The following is a 23,792-nucleotide window of genomic DNA, read 5'->3' on the forward strand; positions in this document are numbered from 1 at the left end:
TCTGCCACTGCACAAATTGACCAAATGAACAGTAATTGTTCATTTGGTCATAACTCGAGCTAGGAAGGTCAAAATGACCTGAAATTTTACCAGTAATTAGATAAGATATAGATCTAAAACTTTCATGAAGAACACCAACCCAAATTATGCCATTAACCTAATCAAATTATTGAGCAAAGTTGAGTTACTGAACCTGCAAAACTGCAGGATTGCCATTTGAACAGTAAAGTTTCAATGGCTATAACTCTCTCTAGATGTAACACCCCTCACCCGTCTACAGTGTAGCCGAGCAAGGCATGCTACAATCGGTGCCGGAGCACCCTAACTTATCTTACTTTATTTTTTTTAAAATAATTTTGAATTCATTTAATTTAATATCAATTATTTTTCGACGGAGAAACCAGCGGAGTTTCCCCTATTTTATTATCGTTTGGCGTATTTTAATATTCACCTGTTTGAAATTCAACGATATTTCCAAAATAAAATCTTATCCATGCTAATCATAATTATCTCATCAATCATCCTCATAATTTTCTTATATTTCAAATCTCATCCATACATTTCAATTTCATAATCATTTCCATACATTTCCATTCATACTCAATTCATATGTAAAAGTTCTCAAATTACATAAGCAAAATTTTTAAATTTCCTTAATTTATATAATTTACAAAATAATTACAAAATTTCATAATTTACATAATATATAAATTAATTACATATGAAAAAGCTAATTAATTAATTTACATCGCATTCCTATTAATTACCTGTTCATAATCTACATTATAAAACAATATCTAGCATTTTATATAAAATACAAAATATGATCTATATGGGTCCTATCTACATGCATTGCTGAGGAGGTGACAAACTTTGACACTCTGCAGATCAAAACTTCCAAAATTCCCAATCAAACGTCCATTGGGTTCTAGCTTCAGTACTTGCGCGAAGGAAACAATTCCATCGCGCTAAGCATTGCTGCTTAGTGGTGCAATAATATAACAAGGAAATAATATACAAATAAAGATAGAAATAAAACATAATTCAAATAATTAAGATTTATTTATACTTCACATGTGGTTTCTAAAATTTAATATGTTTTATCCTAATTTAGTCTTCTTTGAAAGTGTTTATTTCGCCAATGTACAGTAATAATGTATAAAGAAAAATGATCTGAAAATAATAAATTTATGCTTATATTATTATATAAGTCACATTTGCAATATTTATTTATGTTATAATTTTCTTTGCTAATCTTTTAGCATTTTCTCTATACTTGCTAGGTTGTCTCAGATTATTTCATAATAAGTAAATTTTAATATCGGTCCAGTTCATTTCGATTCTTTCTAATAAATAACTATTCTAATTTATTTTAGGTCATTTTACTCATTTATTTAATTTCTAATATTTTTAATTACTAATATTCTTAGCTTATTTCAATAAATTTCACTGCCCAAGTAACCTATGACAGGCTGACTAAACTGGATAACGGGTCGTTGGCACTGGACACCGCGGTGCCTCGGGCCGTCATATCATGGGACGCAGAACGTCAACCATGTATGCAATCAGTATGGCTAAAAAGCCATGATATCACATAATCGGGCATAAAAGCCATGAATACCGGCATAAAAGCCATGAATACGGGAATAAAAGCCATGAATACGGGCATAAAGCCATGAATACAGGCATAAAGCCTTTCGCAGTACTGCTAAAACAATACCCTATTGGCATGCCAAACTATCCAATCTGACACACATGTCTAGGCAATACAAGGGCACATAATATCATTAAATATTAATATATTGTATTTTATGACTTTGTTATTTCATGATAAATTACATAATTTATACATTCATCATAATATTCATACATTCCTTACATCATTCATATTGATCACAATTCATAACAATGGTGTTCATATACCATTGTACTCAAAATGTTCTTCCTTTCTCTTATAAAGAAAACTAATGTTCCATTCATATTTTCATGTAATTCATTTATTCATTACAATATTTATATTAATTCATAACTCATAGAAGGTGTTATTATCTTATTTATGATAGAAACATAAATCCTAATATAAACCTCATCCTATTTATACTCAACAATCCATCTAGTTTAATTTCATTTCATATTCAAGTGGTATTACTTATGTTTTGTTAGAACTACTAGTAAGGGGAATACAAATCTTAATCATATACTCACATAACTTAAATGTTTATTAAGTCATTTAGGTAAATTACTATTTCTATTCCAAGTAATCCATGAATGTTTCATAGATTCCAAATTTCATACCTTAATTTTCTCTACCAATTTAGTTATTATACTTTGTGTCTTTGTATTACTATTCACATTACTATTCACTCAAATTGTTGACTTTTTAATACATAATAAATTTATTGAACCTAAGTTCTCCAAGATACCACATTTTGCATTCAAAATTTGTTGGTATTGGTTGCCAATACCATTTCCAAGCTTAATGTTAATTGGGCAGAATTTTCAGTTTTCATGCTTTGTCTTTACTGTTCCATTAGTCATTTTTGCAGTGGGAATTTGGAAAAATGCTCAACATGAAAGTTGTTCCTCATTTTGTCTAGTTGAATTTCCTTTTTCGAATCACTCCATTTGGAGTTTTGTAGCTCAAGTTATGGCCTAAAAACCATAACCGGCCGGATTGGACAGATTCCAAAATTCTGGGTAAAATTGTTTCTGCTAGATTTGGTAACTCAAGTTTGGTTGGCAATTTGACTAGGTTATAGTCATAATTTGGGTCAGGTTTCTTCATGAAAGTTGTTGGTCTATATGTCACCTTGTTGCTGGTAAAATTTCAGGTCAATTGGACTTTTCTACATTGAGTTATGGCCAAATGACCAAACACTGTTCATTTGGTCATTTTGCCCAGGCAGATTGCAGGTCACCCGGATTAGGGCAAACTTTTGGTCAAGTTGGTTTGGTTTTCTGGGCATGGTTTCTTCACCAAAGTTGTGCCATTATGTGTCTAGTTTCATGTACAATTGGCCTTGCACCAATTGGACCTCTATATTTCAAGTAATGGCTGCCCAAACCTGCTGGACTCATGTCCAATTCTGCAGGTCACCTATGGCAGCCACACTAATCTCAATTCCAACATTCTTGCTCACTTCATTTCCTAATCAAACATAGCCAAATGGTCACTAATTGACCATTACAACTTTAGTTTGTGTCCATTTTCATCCACCACCAAAATTAAATTTCAAAACCCTAACCCTAATTGACCAAGCCTCCATTTCTTGCATCTTACTCCTAATTTGCTATACTAATCATATAATTTATAAGAGGGGCAGCTAATATGTCACTTTAAACCAAAGAATTCTCCTAACTCTAACTCATGCCAAGGCTGCCAAAATTTCATGGAACATAACCATGCCTCATTAATTCAATTTTTATCAAATTTTCAACTTAACTTAGCTCAAATTCATGATTAGAAAGATGTAAAAGCAAAGAATATGGCATTAACCTCTTTGGTGATTTTCTAAGCTTATTCACACCTCACTTTCTTCTACTTTCTCCTCTTCTAATGGCTGCCCAAGTCTAGCTCTAGTGGTAGAGACAAATTTTTGTGAAGGAAAGATGAGGTTTTGAGGTGGTTTTGGTAGAGCTTTGGAAGCTTGGGTGAAGCTTCAATGGTGGAAGGGTGTGGGAAGTGGGTTACGGCTGATTTTGGGAAGAAGAAGAAGGCAGATTGTTTCTTCAATTTTTCTGCCCATTTTAGGCTCTTAATTATGTTTATAGATAAGTGTCACAATGTGATTGGGTGGGGGCATGTTAATGACATCATGTGATGTCATAATTTCCAATTTTTTTCATTTTTCTTTTCTTTTCTTTTCTACTCATTTTCAATTCAATTTTTAACAATATTTATTCATATTTTGTGTCATAATAAATATTTACTTAACTAGACAAGTCGGCCAAAAATCATCTCTGAAGGCGAAATGACCAAAATGCCCTCTGTTTAGCTTAACGGGCCAAAATTGTCTGTACCGACTGAAAAATTTTTCTAAGCCTTTTCTTGGCATTCTAATGCCATAGAACCCTCAATGACTCTTCTCTGGAGTCCCAAAAATTATTTTATGAATTTTCTCCGGGGTCTAGGGCTTCTAGTTGCGAGAATCGCAACTTCCCACTGGGTTACCCATCGCTAGGACACCGACTCATTTAACTTGGTTGTATTTTATTTCTAAAATTTTTCCTAAATTTTTCTTATAAATATTTGAGTTATTTATGACTCCTCACTCTAGTCTAATTATTTTTCTAGACGTTCTAGCTGTCCGGACCGACACCGGTCACCAGAACAGTAAAATGTGCGGAATTGTTACAGTGAGGGTGTTACACTAGAAAACTCCGATTTAGGTGAATCTTTAACCGATGAAAACCTAAGACATAGTAGAACATTTCGTATGAAGGAAATTAGACCAAATTACGGACTTAACTTGATCAAATTATTGAACGAAGTTGGATCAAAAATCTGCCAGAACCAAAATTGCAGCATGAATAGTGCACGTGAACAGTAACTGTATTTTGGCTATAACTCGAGCTACAAAACTCCAATTGGGGTGATTCAAAAAGGAGAATAAACTTAAGACAATGGAGAACATTTTCTATGAAGAAAGTTTTGCCAAATTCCAACACTAAAGTGACCAATGGAACAGTGCAACTTAGGACTCCAAAACTGAAATTTACCAAATTTACCTAAAAGACTTAGGATTTGAGTAAACAACCAAAACCAACAAGTTTAGTGACCAAAATGTGGTATGTGGGTGAAGTTGGAGTTCCCATACCTATTAAGCCTTAGAAAGTCAACTATTTGACTTGAATAGTGTAGTGAATAGTAACTCGAAACACAAAAATTTCGAAAACGTCGAATTTAACACGTTAGAACTAGGTAAATGTGAAGCTAAATTTATTTTGGGATTTATGTTAAGTTCTAGTATTGAAACATTGTAAAATTGTGTATTTCAGTTGAAAAGAATACTGGGAAAAAACCCGAGGAACCGAGTCAAGGCCAAGAGGTGACTCGCTTGAGGTTTGTGCACAACGTATACTTTTTATAATTATCTTCTGCATACTATTTTGAACAATGTGAAATATTGAATTATGGCATTCTTATTATGTTTGATTTAAATTGTGAAAGTTATTGTGTATATTTGAAATGACAATGTTTAGCAAATTGTTAAGATAGGTTTTGAAACCACAGTGTCATGACCATATATTTGAACCCCTCACTAGCACGACTAGTGGGGTTAATTAGTTTCGAATTTTGATTCCTTCTCTGGAGAAGTGTTGAGGTGTGCTAGTAGAAGAGGATGTGAATGGATATCCATATATTTGAGCTAGTTAGCCTTGTGATGTGATTTCTCTTTAGCCTCTAGCTATTGAGATTCTATTTGTTTCGAATGGCATGATCTAACTGTGGGTTTTATGAAATATGTTTTGATACTTTGAAATGAACGTGGTTTGCATTAAAATCTCATAATTCATGTTTTGTGTTTAATGCTCGTGTTTAGTCAAATTTTTGAATAAATGTGATTTTATTTTTGCATAAAGATTATTTTAGTATGTTGTGCACCACTGAGTCCTAGTACTCAGCGATGGCTTCTATTGCTGTCGCAGATACAGAGACTAGAGGAGCAGCAGACTGAGCTGCTGAGGTGTGAGGAGCTATCAGCTTGAAGTCTTCGGGTATAATTTATACCTTAATTGTAAATATTTCTTTTCATGTATGTATTGCATATAAATGTATGAACATGCAAATGGGTCTTGAGCAGCTTGTACAAAAATTTGTATGAAGTTTGTAATAAAGTTTAGTTTGTATTTCTTTTGATGTAAATTTTTGTAAGAATGTACATAAATTGTGTTGTCTCTAATGAAATATGAGTACAACTATTTTATTTAATTTAAATGAAATGTATTGCTAGTATGCTGAGGATGATTGAATTTTGAACCTGAGAAATTGATTGAAATTGATAGAGTTTGATTGTGAAATTTGAAGTAGTGGTTGAGAAAAATTTTTAGAAGTGCTTTTTACAAGTATTTGAAGAACTAGTTTCTCAAAATACAGACAGAACTCTGTCAAAAATTTTATAAATTTTGCGGAAAACTAAAATGGACCAAAAATATTAATTAGATTTACTTTTAATCATATGTTTTAAATACCTATTAGAAAATGCTCACCACTTGTCAAAAGTAAGAAAATTGTTTAAAATCCCTTGTGGGGTACTTAATGAGTTATCAATAGGTGAAGTTCGGTAGTTCATTAGGTATTCTACGGGATCATGTTATGCCTTACAGAGGGGTAAGGTGTGACAGTTCTTGGCCTTGAAGTCTTTCAACCTCAAACTTTCTATTTCTGCTTTCTGTGTCTCTGGCACTACTGTACCAGCTGCCATTTTTGGAACTCCAACAGAAAAAACCTGCCAAAACTCCTTCGACTTCAAGAAGTTCTCCATTAGCATGCTCCAATGATCATATTAACCATCAAAACGAGGAATTGCAGGCTGTATAAAATTTTCTGCTGCCATGAGATGCTAATTGTGTATGACAAACTACAGGTCCCTTTTTCTAACAGCTCTGATACCACTGTTTTATTTATCAGAGGAAGAGGAGACTAAATAAGAAGAACAAATAGCTGAGTTTTTATTCTTTGAGAAATCTAACACTTACACTGAATTGCAGCAATTGGGCTCTTTATATAGAGCTAATTCTAACAGCAAAATAACAATAAAATAGGATAGCAGTTCATAAAATCCTAAAAACACTCAACTGCCAAACAAATCAAAGATACTACTAACTTTGCTGCAACAAACTCTGCACAAGCTAAATACTAGAACAACTTAAAAAAATAAAACACGTGAAAGATTATTCAATAAAAATACATCTTTAATAAAATTATAATAATTTTATTATAACATGTTAATTCATATAAATCATCTATATACGCCATTCATAATCGATATGAGATCTTGAATATTCGTCGAATATTGCTAAAGATTATTCCACTTTTCTTGTTTTATTAACAGTAGTTTCATAAAACCTTTTCTGACGTGGAGTTTTTTAATTTTTAATTTTTATAAAATAAATTTTAAATTTTATCTATTAAAATTTACACCCACTTTTCTTTTCGGTTTAAGATTTTATATAGTGGTTAAAAAATTAATTAAATTATTTAAATTTATCTCTTATTGCTCTACTTAAAAAAAAAGAAATAAGTTATAGAAAATTATATAAATAATTATAAAAAGAATTTTTAATCCTTTTATGTATATTTAAATTCGGTAAAACTCTTTTGTAATAATTAAAATATTCTAATACTTAGATAATAATATGTGATTTTAGGTTTTATCGTCAGGTAATTAAAAAAAAAAAAGAAAAAAAAAATACTGCATGTCTGATGGCTGTCCAGTTTCCACTGAATTTTCTTGTGAACACCTTATGTTGGCACATTCCTTTAGAAAAAAATCAAAAAGTTATGACGCTAATTAAAAAAGTGTGTAAATATAATAACACTAGTATTGGTAGCGTTTTAATGTCCAAAATACTAATTAAAATAGCGTCAAAGACCACGCTACTATTACAGGCTTTTTAATATTTAAAACACTATTCATAATAGTATTTTTATGCTCAAAACGCTACTCATAATAATATTTTTATGTTAAAATAGTGCTCATAATTATACAGTCTAAAACGCTACTCAATAATAGTAATTTTGTCCAAAGCATAGTTCAAAACGCTATTCATAGTAGCGATTTTGTACAAGGCAAAAACAGTGTCACAAAGAACATAATAATTTATATGATTTTATTTATATATAAAAAATAATAATGTATAATAATATTTATATTATAATTTTTAAAACATAATAATTTTGTATTTTTTTAAATATAATAGTTTTGTAAATTTAAACTATTAAAGTGTAAAATTGTAATCGTATTAAATTAACAAAAAATATGTACTATAATTTTTTTAGAAAAATATGTTAGTTTTATAAAATAAAAATATTAAAGTAATATATTTGAATGAAAATTTAAATTGTAATTATTTTAAAAAATAATTATTTTGATAGATTTAAAGAAAAATAATAAGTGAAAAAAAAAAGAATTAATCAAAATCAGACCTGTATTAACCTATTCAAATCGATTTTGGTTTATGTTTGAATATGGTCTGATTTAATGATGGTTCAAGTTTTCGGTTTGAAGTGGTTTCGTTTTTAAACTATTCGATCTGCATAGCATCCTCGTACCTAAAATGTCACCATCATCGAGTCGAATCATCGATTAGCTTCAACGGTGTAAGGGAACCAAAACTAACTCTATGTATAAGACTCATAACCGATTCGAGTCCATAAACCATTAACTTGAGTCGAGCTCGATCTACTTTAGAACCAGAATTGGTCAACGTCGAGGTCTACCCGGAGTTAAGCGTGAGCCGTCATGGATTCAAAAGTTTTTGTTTATTTCAAAGGTATACTTGTGCACCAATTATACCCACATTCCTAAACAGTTCACCTTTGTTTTTTTTTTGAAATGCAACAGTTCACCTTTGTGTTTCCGTCAATTATCAATCTCAAATGAATTGAATATGCTTTTCTTTCTCGAAAGCTCCTCAGTGCATTGGGAATGAATTAATGTGTGTCGATTGTCATTTCTTAGCAGAGAAGGAAAAAAAAAAAAAAAAAATCCTTTAGTTAACTTCCGCAGAGGCTATGTGATTGGCTGCAGCAGAACATAAAGCTGGGGCCGGATCATCCTTTTCCTGCAAATTAATCTCAACTTTTTTTGGTTCTTTCTCCCGCTAAACACGAGGATCAAAAATACAAATAGCAAATTCAGTATACTCCAGCTATAAAGTCTGAAGCAAATACGTTTGATTTCAAATTAAAATCAGAATCCATGTAATTTAAAATAAAATTACTTTAAATTTAGTTATCTCTCCTTTAGAACTGCATTAAAATTTATTAATTCAGTTTAGGGTTAAAATTAATTTTTTATTTTGTAGAGAAAAAAAAACCGCTAAATTAAATCTTATAAACCTTTTGAATCAAAATCTGTTTGAGTCAACTTCAGAAAAATAATAAATAAAAATAAATAGTAAAAGGGAATCAAATCAAATTGGTTTAGACTATTTTAACAGAAGTAATTGTGAATTAAACAATTAAATCATGCGATACTCTTAAGCACCCTAGAGTAAATTTCACAAAATCGTAGATTTCGGTCTAAATTTAACCACGACTAGCCAGGCCTAAGTTTCTTTACCTGCAAGAGGCGTCACTTACACATCCACAACATTTCTCTAGGTTGCATTTTGTATGACTGTCATAGAAACTTCTCCTGGTAGATTGTTGATAGCTCCGTGCATGCAAGAGCTTCAAGTTTCTCTGGATTCTAATTCTGTAGTAGGTGGGGAAATTTACTGTACCTTTTGAAAAGTAATTGCCCACCGAAAGTTTTCTTTACGGTTTTGCTTCCACGAGGCTTTAGCATCTTCTATATTTATTGCCTATTTCACCTTCAAAGAGCGCTAAAAAACAGAGACAGCTCCTCAATCATGGGTGGCGGTGCATCCTTATACACTTGCTTTCCTCCTTCTTTCTCTCTTACAGGCTGTAAGCATCGCAAGTAAGTTTGTGCTTTTCTCTTAAATTAATTAAATAGTACCCGGTTAATATCTGGGATTTCTTCTTCAGCCAAACTTACTAATCTTGGTGATAAAATGATAAATAACATTTTTAGTTTTCAGTTTCCAGCCAAGAACTCTGTATTTTCTTTATCAGGCATTTCCAATTGTATCTAGCAGGGGAACCTCTCGTTTTCTCTATTAATTCCTCTGCTTCTTAAAAACTAGCTAGTTTTTTTGAAACGTAACGGCTAGCTGGATTTTGAACTCTGTTCAACCAAAAGATATTTCTATTCGGCTGCTAAGAAATACTAGAAAACGAACACTGAACAGATACAAGGTTTTATTTATTTATTTATACCTCCTTGCAGACTCGGAATCATTCATCAGCATAAACTATGGCCAAGTTGCGGACAACCTCCCACCGCCAGCAGCCACGGCGAACCTTCTTCAATCGACTTCAATCCAAAAGGTCAGATTATACGGGTCAGACCCTGCTATAATCAAAGCCTTAGCCAATACCGGAATCGGATTCCTTATCGGAGCCTCCAATGGCGATATTACTTCACTAGGCTCAGATCCCAACTTCGCCAAGAACTGGGTCAACACCAACGTGGTTCCATTTTATCCAGCGAGCAAAATCATTCTCATCACCATTGGCAACGAGGTAATGACCTGCGGTGACCAGAATCTCATGACGAAGTTTTTGCCGGCAATGCAAAATGTCCAAAATGCTTTGAGTGCAGTGTCTCTGGGGGGCAAGATTAAGGTCTCTACAGTTCACTCGATGGCGGTGCTGAAGCAATCAGAGCCACCATCAACCGGAAGTTTTGATCCCAGTTACGGGGATTTGATGATGGGTTTATTATAGGAGTTTAACAATACCACGGGTTCACCTTTCGCGATCAATCCGTACCCGTACTTTGCTTACAGGAACGATCCGAGGCCCGAGACTCTCGCCTTTTGTCTTTTCCAAGCGAACGCAGGACGTTTTGACGCAAACACAAAGATCAAGTACATGAACATGTTCGATGCTCAGGTGAGCTGAACCATGATGAAAATTACAGAATTTCGTTCACGGGAATGACTTACTCCCCCAAAACACGTTTTGTGATTTTACTGACGCAGCATTTACTACTTAGGCCTCTCACAATTTGCGTAATTACTCTCAGGTTGATGCTGTTCATTCTGCGTTGAGCTCCAAGGGATTTAAGAATGTGGAGATTGTAGTGGCTGAGACTGGGTGGCCATACAAGGGAGACAGCAATGAATTAGGGCCTAGTATTGAGAATGCTAAAGCTTACAATGGTAATTTGATTGCACACCTCAGATCCCTGGTGGGCACCCCATTGATGCCAGGGAAATCAGTAGATACATCTCTTTGCTCTGATGAAGACTTGAAACCTGGACCTGCCTCGGAGCGAGCGTTTGGACTTTTCAAGCCTGATCTCACCATGACTTACGATGTTGGTCTCTCCAAGAGTAACCAGGTCAGGACCAATTGCTCATTTCAGCGAGGCTTCAAAAATTTTCTCTCATTATTTGGCATTTGTTTTCTTTGCCTTCTAATCAGGAACTAGGATTTTCTATACGTAAAAGCTTTATTAACACAAGATATTATGCTTGAAGACTCCATCTACGCCAAAAACTGGCATTTGTTTTCTTTGCCTTCTAATTAGGAACTAGAATTTTCTATACGTAAAAGCTTTATTAACACAAGATATTATGCTTGAAGACTCCATCTACGCCAAAAACCCCGGTAACTCCATCACCAAGGCCAAACAAAGCAACATGGTGTGTGCCAAAGGCTGGCGTCTCCAATGCCCAATTGCAGGCAAATTTGGATTATGCTTGTGGACAGGGGATTGACTGTAGTCCAATCCAACCAGGTGGGGCTTGCTTTGAACCGAATACAGTAGAATCACATTCTCCGTATGCAATGAATCTCCTCTACCAAACTTCTGGCAGAAATCCATGGAACTGTGATTTCTCGCAAACCGCCACTCTTTCGTCTAAAAATCCCAGTAAGTTTACTGAAGCGTGCTTTCTGGAAAGTAAAAGATTTTCTGAACATCTCTTTACATGGATGCTAATGTATCAATGTTCATTCTTGATCTCTTCTGTATTGTAGGCTATAATGCTTGCAATTATCCTGGTGGAAGTGCCTGAAAACTTGAGGGAAAACAACTATATATAAATCAATCAACAGTTAGACTGTCTTTTTCTCTCCTAATAGAGAAGGCATATCTTTTACAAGTAGATTGGTTGCGTGAAAAAATAGTAAATCTCTCGCTTTCCCTGCTCCAATTATTATGTGATGCTCGTGAAGACATTTTAATATATTCCTTTGGAGTTAGAAGACAAATCCATGTATATGTGAATTGAGATTTGAGAGTGTACAAGGTTAATGCAGAAGTTTTGTGGTTCTATATGGATGGATTCCGATGCAGGTCTACCTGAAAATTTATTATTGTATTTATGTTTTCATTTACTGAAGAGCATATTAATTCTAATCCTTTTATTTTCCATCTAAAAAAATATAACCCTTTTAGTTCCTGTTTGCATAAATAGCACACCCAAGGGGTTCCTTGGACATTTATTATTAGTACCATTTCAAGCAAGCAAGCAATGAATTTTATGTATTTTGCTATATCTAGTCTCATCAGTTTTGAAAATTTCCATTTTGGCCCATTTTCTTTCTTCTATGAAAATTAAAAACTTACGTACTAGAATATTTCTCCTCCATCCGTACACAGAACATGGAGAGATCAATCAGTTTTGATTTGATAATATTAAAATTATTTTCAAAAATATAAATTGGGTTCAATAAAAAAATAGAATGCTGGGCCCAAATGAGCCCAACAGTACCTTACCCAACACAACAATGAGACGATGGCTGGCCCGAGCAAACATCCACAAGTGGAAGCTCAACAAAACAGAGAGAATAATAATAACAATAAAATAAAAAGAAGAAGAAGCTTAGGATTCAAGCGCGTGCTACCCTCTCTCGACTAACCTGTGTACGTGAGTCGCAATCAAGGCCAAAATCCGTGGGTGTAAATTCTGAACCGACCAGCCACTGCATCTGATCCGCATCGATAGTAGAGATGCCCTCTTGCCTCGACTAGCTTAACACTTGGCTTTTCCTCGCCATTCCTCGAAGCTTCTTTGTTTTTCCTTTCACCATCCGTCTTTTAATACTCACTTGAGGAAACAAATTTCTTCTCAGGATCCTCTTCCAGCATATCTAATCCTCCCTCTCTCTCTCAGAGGTATCTAGCCGCTCTCTTTTAGCTTCATCAATTGATTCAACTAGATGATTTGGTTGACCATTTGATTGTTTATTACTTGTTGTAGATGCAACCATATTTGACGGTTGAATTGCCTGATGGAAAATGAAAGTGGATATAATGAAATCAGCTAAATTCTGATATATATTTTTTGTTTAATGGCTTTAGCTTATTTTAATTTTAGATGGCTTCATCGGCTCTAATCTGCGACACCCAGCCATGGAAGAATTTGAAGGTGAAAAAAGAGAAAAGAAGCTCATTGCTTTGTATTAATAGAAACTGGCAAAAGATGATTATTACTAGCAATCGGTATTTGATACAATAAACTCATCCATTTGTGTAGGCCCATGTTGAGGACATTAAGAAGACCCATTTACGCGATTTGTTGAGCGATACAGAGCGATGCAAGTCAATGATGATGTATGTTTCAGCAGTTCCTTCCCTTATCTCTCACATTTTGATATTACGGTGAAAAGATTGGGCAATTATCAGAGAATTGGTGCTAGAAGGTTCTTTTTTTCTCCCCCTAACGCGGGTTCTATTGTCCATAGCGAGTTTGATGGAATCGTGCTTGACTACTCACGGCAACAAGCCACTGTTGACACAGTGGATAAGCTCTATAACTTAGCAGAGGTGAAGTTGGGTTCTTTCTGTGTTGGATGTAGCGTTATTAGTAACATATTTCTCTTATTATACTTGCCTCTTAATGCAGGCAGTTCATCTCAAGGAAAAGATTCATTGCATGTTTAATGGGGAGCGTGTAAGTCATTTTTTTTTTCCGCCATAATTCGACTCTCATATGTCAGCTTCTGTCAAATTTGCATACACACACATACACACATTATTTTACATGAAGACATTGGGTCTGTTAAAAATTTCCCTTGTTTTTTCAATAGTTTGTTATGGTGGCCAGGTGTCTAAGTTCTTGATTTAACTGGGAAGTCTTCATGCCTTGCATATTTGTCTTAAGAAAATGACCGAGCCTAACTCACTTCCAAAAGCTCCAAAAGCTAGGGAGAGAGGAGAGTACCCCTACCCATATAAGGGCTAGGATCTTAACACACGCCTCACACCCAGACCGAACACTGGAGACCCAAACATTAATTGGAGAGGCACTGATACTATTTTAAGAAAATGGCCGGGCCTAACTCACCTCGTAAGCTAGCTCAAGGGCGGAGGGGAGGAGTACCCAAAGTCATATAAGGGCACATTACCCCTATCAATGTGGATCTTAACTATTTGTTATGAATTTGAGCAGATTTACGTGTTTTGACATTTCTTCAAACTCTTGAAATTACTGTTTTTTTTTTTTTTTCTACTTGGCTTCATGTTTGGGTGGCACTTCAGATCAACAGCACAGAGAATAGGTCAGTCCTTCATGTTGCTCTTCGTGCTGCAAGGAATGCAGTTATAAACAGTGATGGCAAGAATGTTGTACCAGATGTTTGGAATGTTCTTGACAAGATCAAGGAGTTCTCTGAGAAAGTCCGCAATGGTTCTTGGGTAATTTGCTGTTGTTCTTCTTAGTTCAAGTCTTCATACAGTATGCCTGCCTGAGTGGTGTGGTAACAGTCTAATGTTGGTAGGTTGGAGCCACAGGTAAACCACTGACTAATGTTATTGCCATTGGTATTGGTGGCAGCTTCTTAGGGCCTCTTTTTGTGCACAATGCTCTTCAAACAGGTACACTGATGCTTCCTTTATTAAAGTTGCTGCTCAGTGTTTTTTCTTGTTTTGGTTCAATTCTGTTTTTCTAATATAATTTGATTTTGTTTTATGGGAAAGCTTGCCTAAAGCATTAATTATTTACTGATGGAAATATACAGATTCAGAGGCTAGCAAATATGCAGAAGGCCGACAGCTGCGATTGTAAGTACTTATATATCACTATAACTTTGCAATTTCTATCAATGGCGTGATATTGTTGTGCAGATCTTTGTTTGTTAATGTTTTTGTTTTACTCCTAGTGTTTGTTTTCTGAACTCTTTCCCACACAAAGCAAGGCTACAGAGTTTAAGGTTTTTGGCAGAGGTCCACTTGCCTTCATCAATGGAAAGATATTGTGCTTTTCCAGTAAAATCCAACTTCCATGTCCATTGCATTGATTTCTAAAGGAAACATAGAAGTTGGAAATGTTATCTAAATTCTAATGTCTCAACATTTTGTAGGATTCTGAGAAATAATGTTAAGTGTTAATGCATTTCAACTTTGCAAGGGATGAGACTAAAAAGAGCTACCAATATGTATATTATTATTTTCCTTCTTTCTGTTTTTTCTGAGAGGAGGGATATGGAGAACCTGTAAATGCGAGATTTATTCTACCAGAGACATTATTGCACATTGCTCATTCCCCAGGTTTAGTATTTCATATGATGAACCGTGCACGGTGCACAAGTTGTGACATGGCATCCTCTCAAAAGAGATGTGGTGCTTATGGTGGATGAATATTCGTCAGAAATGTTTGTACTTATGACCGCATCTTGCAACCCATTACATATTATTCTATGATGCAATGTAATCTTTGTTTATATTTGTCAGTCTTGCAAATGTTGATCCAATTGATGTTGCTAGAAATACTGCTGGCCTAAGTCCTGAAACTACCCTTGGTAAATAATTAATTCTTTGTTTGTTCTTGTATCTTTGTATTTTTTTTTTTTTAACTAGAGCTTTGTTTTCTGGCTTCAAATTGTAATTCTGGGTTTTTTGGCTTTTACTTGTAGTTGTTGTGGTTTCTAAAACTTTTACTACTGCTGAAACTATGCTGAATGCATGTACACTAAGGGCATGGATTTCAAAAGAACTTGGGTAAGTGCAAAAACTTGCTGCACGTTTTTTTGTAGTTCTGGAAATATTTATCTCTGGATGACTTAGAATGTGGTGTTCAGTATGGAACAATTTGGAATCGAAAGAAAAACTGATAGTGGATTTTGAAGTGGGGAAATCAATGCATATTAAGGTTAAATGAGGCATGCGCCATCATCTTAGAGTGCTTGCAAATAATCTACTTATGATCTACTGTATTATGATGCATGCATTTTGAAATTGTACCATCTCTTCTTTTGATTGTAACATGTAACTCAACTCAACTTAACTCAACTAAGCCTTTATCCCAAAAATTTGGGGTCGGCCATATGATTGTAACATGTAAGTTGTTTCTAAAATTTTTGCAGACCTTCTGCGGTTGCAAAGCACATGGTGGCAGTTAGCACAAATCTTATGGTACAGTTATCCTCCTTTTTTTATTGTTCATTTCTTTGTAGCATAATTTGGTAGACGTGGTCTTACCATCCCTCTCTATATATTCATGTGTGGGTGAACTGAAAAGAAATGCCCATGAACAAAGTAGTTAAGCATATCAACTATATATTATGAGTACAATTTTTTATTTGGCTGTGCATATCTTCAATTTTTCCTTTTAAGAATGCAGCTTGTAGAAAAGTTTGGTATTGATCCTAATAATGCTTTTGCATTCTGGGACTGGGTTGGTGGCAGGTATAGTGGTAAGTTTATTCCCTTTTTCTAGGATAACACTGTGATCAATTTGATGTTTGAACTTAATTAGATTGTTGTTGCAGTTTGCAGTGCTGTTGGTGTATTGCCTTTGTCTCTCCAATATGGTTTCTCTGTTGTTGAGAAGTACGGTAGCTTCCAATCATTTTATTTCTTTCTACTTCTGAATTTCTGACAATTAAGTGCTGCATGCTCTGCAGATTTGGTTGAATTTAAAATTTGTTTCTTTTCATTATTGGAAGTTTGAAAACTGGGATTTAAAGAAATCTTCTTCATTGTTACTAATCTTGAGTGACACATAATATGTTCTCTCCGTATTGTTTTTGCTCTTTTTCTCTTTTCTTTCCTTTTTGTCCCCCTTTTCTTCCTTGATTGGGTTGCCGTGAGGGATGTGTGATTCATTAGCTGCATTATATTTTAGTCAAATGGTGATTGGACAATTTATTGCTTTATTTTTCCTTGATAATAGGAGCAGTGAGGATGAAGTTGAAATTATTCCACATGAACAGAGTGTAAACAAAAATGAACACATCTGATATATTTATGTCTTTTGGAGTTACGTTTGTATGCCTCTTTCAATATTGTTTTAGTGATTGTAAGCGAAGAATTCCTGATCTGAGGTGTTGATGTATGACATGCATATGCTTGTTTTATTGTTCTCAGCACAGAGCTATAATTTCTAACCATACCCTTTCGCTAATATAACAATTAATATGTAGTTATTTCTTATGATTTCATTTCCCTAAGATACTAAGATCTTTTTATTTTGTTGTTTTAAGGTTCTTGAAAGGAGCATCAAGCATTGATCAACACTTCTCTTCAGCGTCATTTGAGAAAAATATTCCTGTAAGGCCCCAGTACCATGAACCTTATCTGATCAATAGTTTTGATTTTATTTGTCAGTATTGTTCACTACTTCTGGCTTTGGGTGTGCTCTAGGGAGAATCAAGCTGTTAGTTGTTTGAATGACAAGTGATTTGGATCTTATTGAAGCATTGCATTCATTGAGATCTACTCTTAAGTCTTTCATGTTTTGGCTTCATTAATGCAAACAATTAGATTATGTCTACATTATCCTTTTGGTAGATTATCTTGATGGTCATTGGGATATGCATCCTGGATATGCTTTATAAAATTCTGAATTAGATGTCCATCACTTTTGCCCTGCAGGTACTTTTAGGTTTGTTGAGCGTATGGAATGTTTCATTTCTTGGATATCCTGCAAGAGTGAGTACTTTTTCATTGTATCCTATTTGAACTACCACTTATTTTATTTTCCCAAATAAGGGTCACCCCGTAAGCCATTGGAATAATCTTTCAGGCCATTTTACCTTATTCCCAAGCCTTGGAAAAATTTGCCCCACATATTCAACAGGCAAGTCCACTAGTGCTCCCAATTCTCTCTCTCTCTCTCTCTCTCTCTCTCTCTCTCTCTCTCTCTCTCTCTCTCTCTCTCTCTCTCTCATTAAAAGAATTGAATTCTGCTTCTTATTGTTAATTTACTTCAATTTAGGTTAGCATGGAAAGTAATGGCAAGGGGGTATCTATTGATGGTGTGCCACTTCCCTTTGAGACTGGTGAAATTGATTTTGGTGAACCAGGGACAAATGGTCAGCACAGCTTTTATCAGCTAATTCACCAGGTGACTCCCGCATTTTGTTATACAATTGATAGAAGTAACTTTTGATCAATGGAAAACTGCATGGGACCTTTTGATTTCAATTTTTATTGAAATATGGATCAATTCCCTGAATCTTTGTTCCAATTTGGGAAGATGCTTTGTGTTCTGCTATTAACTTCCAGAATAATTACTTGAGCCATTAAATTCCAAGTATTCAGGGCTTTACCTTTTTCTATGTGATCACTCCTGCACCTGACTACTATCACATTAACTTTACTTTCCTATTACAGGGGTAAAAAATTTTAGGATTATGGTCAGTGAATGCATTCTGTTCTCCAACTTGATGAAGGTTATGTTTTGGTGCAAGATTTTCCCATAAACATTACTCAATTAAGATTGCATTTGTTTTGATAAAATTGACTAAATGCTCATCGCATCAATGCATCATGCTTGTATGGCCTCAAACATTATTCCCATCACACATTTTGTTTTGCTAAAATTGAGAATCTCTATGGTCATATGAAGCAACATGGGGTTTTTCTTCCACTGTGTGCAGATTTAAGATTTTATTCAATTGACAATGCATTGCAAGGTGTATTAATGCTATTTTTTTCTTCTTGAATCTTCAGGGACGTGTAATTCCCTGTGATTTTATTGGTGTTGTGAAGAGTCAGCAACCTGTATACCTCGAAGGTTTTGTAAATTTTTATATCAGAAGCTCAGATTTTGAAGGATTTGTGAGGCATGCTTATTTAACTTGAATTTTTTTTTTTTGACAGGGGAGGTTGTGAATAACCATGATGAACTCATGTCTAACTTTTTTGCACAGCCAGATGCTCTTGCTTATGGAAAGGTATGTTTATGCTTTCTCTTATCAATGTTATAGTTATCAACAATTGATGTCAAAAATCATTTTGTATTCGTTTTAAATAATGAAGAAAAATTTTAATCTTCTATAAAACTTGTGGTTTAAAAGTGATCACATTAACTCCTAATTACAAGGTGTTATATTTTTTTTTCATGGCATTCCTTGTAAATTTGCCTGTATACTTCGGATGAAAAGGAATAGAAAGATAAAAAGAGCAAGTATGTATCTGCATGCTATGGTACAAGATACTTTTCCATTTACTTCATAATTACGTCCAAATATTTTATTAAAGTTGGTCTTTTGCAGACAGCAGAGCAGTTGCAAAATGAGAATGTCCAGCAGCATCTAATTCCTCACAAGGTTTAATGTTTGCAGCTCCTCAATTAATTGTTGCTTTACTTCCAGTTGATTATTCTTAGCTTCTGCATAATCTTTTTTCCAGACCTTCTCTGGCAATAGGCCTTCTCTCAGTATTCTGCTTTCATCATTGGACGCTTACAAAATTGGACAGGTTTGTGGTTTCTTACTTGTTAGTGGAATGGTTGATGCTTATTTTTTCCAAGCAATCATGGAGTGGAAATTGCTGGTTGTTGGAATGTGGACAATCCCACATTGGCAGCAAACAAGAAAATGAAGGGCTTATAAAGTTTTAGGCCACCAAATCTAAATAACTTAGTTTTAGGCCACCAAACCTAAATAACTTAGGCCATTTTGGTAGGTCCATCCGGAACCCCATGCCCCCCCCCCCCCCCCCCCCCCGGCCTGAGAATTTCATCACTAGTATTAGTGTTTATTTGTCGTACTTGAGTTTCCTTGAAATGGTTAACATGTATGATGATTTAGCATTCATGTGCAGATATTCATTTATTTTACAATATGGCAGCCTGAACTTTTTTATGCCTAATAGTTTGTGTTGGAATCTAGTTTCTGTGGGAATTGTGTTAGCTACTTCATGCTAGTATTAATACTCTAACTCAACACAACTCAACTCAACTCAACTAAGCCTTTATCCCAAAAATTTGGGGTCGGCTATATGGATTCGCTTTCTCCACTCTAAACGATTTTAGGTTAAATCCTCAGAAATGTGTAATGCTTCTAGGTCATGTTGTACTACTCTCATCCTAGTCAATTTAGGTCTACTCCTTTTTTTCTTTCTATCCTCTAACCTGATGTACTCTACTTGTCTACTGGAGCCTCCGTATGTTTACGCTTCACATGACCAAACCACCTCAATCTCCCTTCTCTCAATTTATCCTCAATTGGCACCACTCCTACATTTTCTCTAATATTCTCATTACGGACTTTATCTAGTCTAGTATGGCCACTCATCCACCTTAACAATCTCTGTAACTCTTATCTTAGACGCATACGACTCCTTCAGTACCCAACACTCACTACCATATAACATAGCCAGTCGTATGGCTGTACGTTAAAATTTTCCTTTCAACTTATTAGGAATCTTGCGATTATATAAAACTCCCGTGGCATGTCTTCACTTCAACCATCCGGCTTTAATCCTATGACTAACATCCTCCTCACATCCCCCATCTATTTGAAGGACTGAGCCGAGATATTTAAAGTGATTACTTTGGGACAGTACCACTCCATTCAAACTAACTCTTTCCCTATTACCAGTTTGGCCTTCACTAAACTTTTAATGCATGTATTCTGTCTTCGTTCTACTTAACTTAAAGCCCTTTGACTCTAGAGTACTTCTCCAAAGCTCTAGCTTTCTATTGACTCCTTCTCGTGTCTCATCTATCGGAACAATATCATGCGCAAACATCATGTACCAAGGAATACTATCTTGTATATGTTTCGTCAATTCATCTAAAACTAATGTAAAAAAGTAAGGGCTTATAGCTGATCCTTGGTGTAATCCAATTGAGATCGGAAAATCTCTCGTGTCCCCTCTCACTGTGCGCACAATAGTAGTTGTTCATTCATACATATCTTTCAACACTTGTATGTATATAATAGATACCCTCTTTTGTTCTAACACACTCCATAAGACATTTCTTGGAACACTATCATAAGTCTTCTCCAAATCAATAAAAAATATGTGTAGATCTTTCTTCACATCTCTATATTTCTCCATCAAGTTTCTAATGATAAAGATCGCTTTCATAGTTGAACGACCGGGCATGAAGCGAAATTGATTGAGAGAGATAGAAGTATCATGACATAGTTGATACTCCACAACTCTCTCCGACAACTTCATAATATGGATCATGAGTTTAATTCCCCTATAGTTTGAGCAACTTTGTATGTCTCCTTTATTTTAAAAAATAGGTACTAAAATACTCCTCCATTCATCAGGCATTTTTTTTGAGTTTAGAATCTTATTAAATAATTCAGACAAATTTCCCATGGTAAAGTTAAAAAACATATGCACGAGAATAGAAGTGGCATGTAATTCTGACTTGGTACTTGTAACTTCAATGCACGTAATCAATGATAAAGGAATAAATGTCTGTACCCCCAATTGCCTTTCTTGGTCTACACTTTTCTGCTAGCTTACTCAGATGCCTCTTAGTTTTTGGGTTCGATTTCACATTCTCACGTGCTTAGAAGTTCCATTTCTCATAAATTACTTGGTGCAATTATGTATTGAGATATTCTATATATGCTGCCTAGTTGCAATAAAATCTGGCTTTCAATTTCAGTTACTGGCAATCTATGAACATAGAGTAGCTGTGCAAGGCTTCATTTGGGGAATCAATTCATTTGACCAGTGGGGAGTTGAGTTAGGGAAGGTAACTAAGGATACCCCATGTGATTAATTCCTTGCTACGTGAGTATGCTTCTCCAAGATTAGTATTTTTACTTAACATATATCTAATCGTATCTGCTTCAATTTTTTAACAGTCGCTGGCTACGCAAGTCAGAAAGCAACTTAATGCATCTCGTACAAAGGGAGAACCAGTTGAGGGCTTTAACTTCAGCACTACAACAATACTAACAAGATACTTAGAGGTAAGGCTGAGTATTCAGATTGGAAGAAGGATAGATAGCCAACATATTGTGCAACACTGTTATAGGAAGTTCATTAAAGACTTAAAAAATAAAAAAAGAATGTGGCACAATGACTAGGGAGGAAACATCGTGGCATTATCACTGAAATGGAACTATACTTGGCAGGAAAGTTCGGATGTCCTAGCCAATCCTCAGACTCTTCTACCTCGGATATGAATTTGGCCACTACGACTCACTATTTTATCTGATGAACGGGAAGGTTTTTGGCTTCATTTTGTCAGTATATTTGAATATTGGCATACGTCCGTTGCCTCAAGTTGCTGAGACTCCTAGTGTTTAAGATCCTTTTTCAACAAGACATGGCTGCCATGATTATATGCATAAAATTTGGCATGCACATTAACTATCATGGTGTGAATTTCCATGTAATTTTGTTCATGAATCCCTAATAAAAGATACGCATCCAGTGGTATGTCTCAAACGAGTCCATTATATTTATAGTAAGCTTTGAAGAGCCATGCCAACATTTGAACATTATCCTGGGCATTGTTTCTTGAGAACAGTGATCCCAATAAGCAGAGGTAAATTTTAATAACTATCTCTGAACTTATATGATTATAACATTATAGTCATTAAACTTTAAAACGTAACATAAAACTCCCTAAACTTTCAAAATTTGCACAGTAAAATATCTCTAACTTTTAATTATTAATTTTTTAATTAAAAACTGATGTGAACAGCTCTTGCATGACTCTTAGTCAATATTTCTTTATTCTCTCTTATTCAAATTGTAAAATTATTCTCTCTGCACCCGAAAAATCATTCAATTTGCAGAAAAATAATTTAATTTATACAACTTAAAAAAGAAAAGAGAAATATTGATTAAGCTCTGTGCTAAAACTATTTAGATCAGCATTTAACTAAAAAATTGATAATTAGATATTAGAGAGATTTTATTATATAAAATTTAAAAATTGAAAGAGTTTTATGTTATATTTTTAAATTGAAAGACTGTAACGTTATACAAAATTTATCCCACTAAGCAGTGGCAAGGACTAATGATAATTTATGTGCACGGGTGGCTCTGGCTCCTGAGTTCAACAGTCACAAATGATTGCCTAGGGGAGTACGTAAAATTCACAAATCGCAAAGATACTGAAGCGAAGCTTGCATGAGATCAAACTGACTTTCTTTTAATCAAAAGCAGGCCAAGTTGACTGTAAAAAATGGCCAGGAGCTGAATGAAACGGACCCGACGAGAGGCAATTACTGGTAGGAGGAAAATGATAATATATTGTCCTCTTCACCGGGCTTTTGATATGGGTGTATGGGGGTGGGTTGCAAGGAAAAGGAGCGCGACTTTCTTAAGTGTAAAAGGGGATTCTGTTCAAGTTAAAATCTGCATGAAAACATCAATTGGCAATTTGGCATGCACAAGACATTCAGAGTTCTTGACTTTCTAAATCTTCTCCAAAAGATGCGCTCCTCCATATCCTCTTCTAACATCTGCTGCTCCCAATAATTGTCTTGAAATCTCCTACCTAACAATTGATTAGATCGATCATAATGAAGACAACAATGGTACACCTTAAGATAAAGGAGCTATCCAGTCTTGTCTTTAGAAGACACAGGCACTCCCTTGGTTTGTTTTAAGAAAGGGGTGAGATGCACGAGCTTCCCAGTTTGCAAGCACACTGCATTGAACTTTGGTAAGGAGACTAATTTGTCCGACTTACCCATGCCCATTAATATTCCAACTGAAACTGGGAATTGTCTTCACTTGATTCATGAAATTGTATCTAATTGTTTCACGTAATACATTGATAGTTAAATGCAGCAATGGGTAGAAATTTAGTTTGATTCAGATTATTTGCATCAT

The 23,792-nt window shown here is 34.8% G+C and overlaps 1 protein-coding gene and 1 pseudogene across 1 annotated transcript; both read left to right on the top strand.

The window, feature by feature from the left end:
- The first annotated feature begins 9,340 nt into the window (after positions 1 to 9,340).
- LOC110655696 (glucan endo-1,3-beta-D-glucosidase-like) lies at positions 9,341 to 12,079 on the top strand (annotated as a pseudogene).
- Positions 12,080 to 12,611: 532 nt separating this feature from the next.
- Positions 12,612 to 22,394, top strand: LOC110655707 (glucose-6-phosphate isomerase, cytosolic 2B). Its single transcript, XM_021812138.2, has 24 exons — positions 12,612 to 12,920; positions 13,107 to 13,173; positions 13,282 to 13,358; positions 13,490 to 13,571; positions 13,651 to 13,698; positions 14,286 to 14,441; positions 14,525 to 14,621; positions 14,765 to 14,807; positions 15,477 to 15,544; positions 15,659 to 15,743; positions 16,109 to 16,157; positions 16,366 to 16,438; positions 16,514 to 16,574; positions 17,228 to 17,294; positions 17,619 to 17,675; positions 17,770 to 17,823; positions 17,962 to 18,090; positions 18,699 to 18,762; positions 18,849 to 18,922; positions 19,244 to 19,297; positions 19,380 to 19,448; positions 21,604 to 21,693; positions 21,806 to 21,913; positions 22,079 to 22,394. Exons 2-24 carry the CDS (start codon positions 13,123 to 13,125, stop codon positions 22,127 to 22,129), a joined length of 1,707 nt encoding a protein of 568 aa, XP_021667830.2. The 5' UTR covers positions 12,612 to 12,920; positions 13,107 to 13,122; the 3' UTR covers positions 22,130 to 22,394.
- Positions 22,395 to 23,792: the final 1,398 nt, after the last annotated feature.

This window comes from Hevea brasiliensis, chromosome 12 (genome assembly GCF_030052815.1).
Source record: "Hevea brasiliensis isolate MT/VB/25A 57/8 chromosome 12, ASM3005281v1, whole genome shotgun sequence".
Classification (NCBI taxonomy): domain Eukaryota; kingdom Viridiplantae; phylum Streptophyta; class Magnoliopsida; order Malpighiales; family Euphorbiaceae; genus Hevea; species Hevea brasiliensis.

What these genes read in the sequence shown, in the direction of transcription:
- LOC110655707 (XM_021812138.2), top strand. Translation starts at nt 13,123, where the DNA reads ATGGCTTCATCGGCTCTAATCTGCGACACCCAGCCATGGAAGAATTTG. An exon ending in AAGTCCGCAATGGTTCTTGG is followed by an intron (nt 14,442 to 14,524) that starts GTAATTTGCTGT and finishes TAATGTTGGTAG; the next exon opens with GTTGGAGCCACAGGTAAACC. An exon ending in TACTAACAAGATACTTAGAG is followed by an intron (nt 21,914 to 22,078) that starts GTAAGGCTGAGT and finishes TATACTTGGCAG; the next exon opens with GAAAGTTCGGATGTCCTAGC.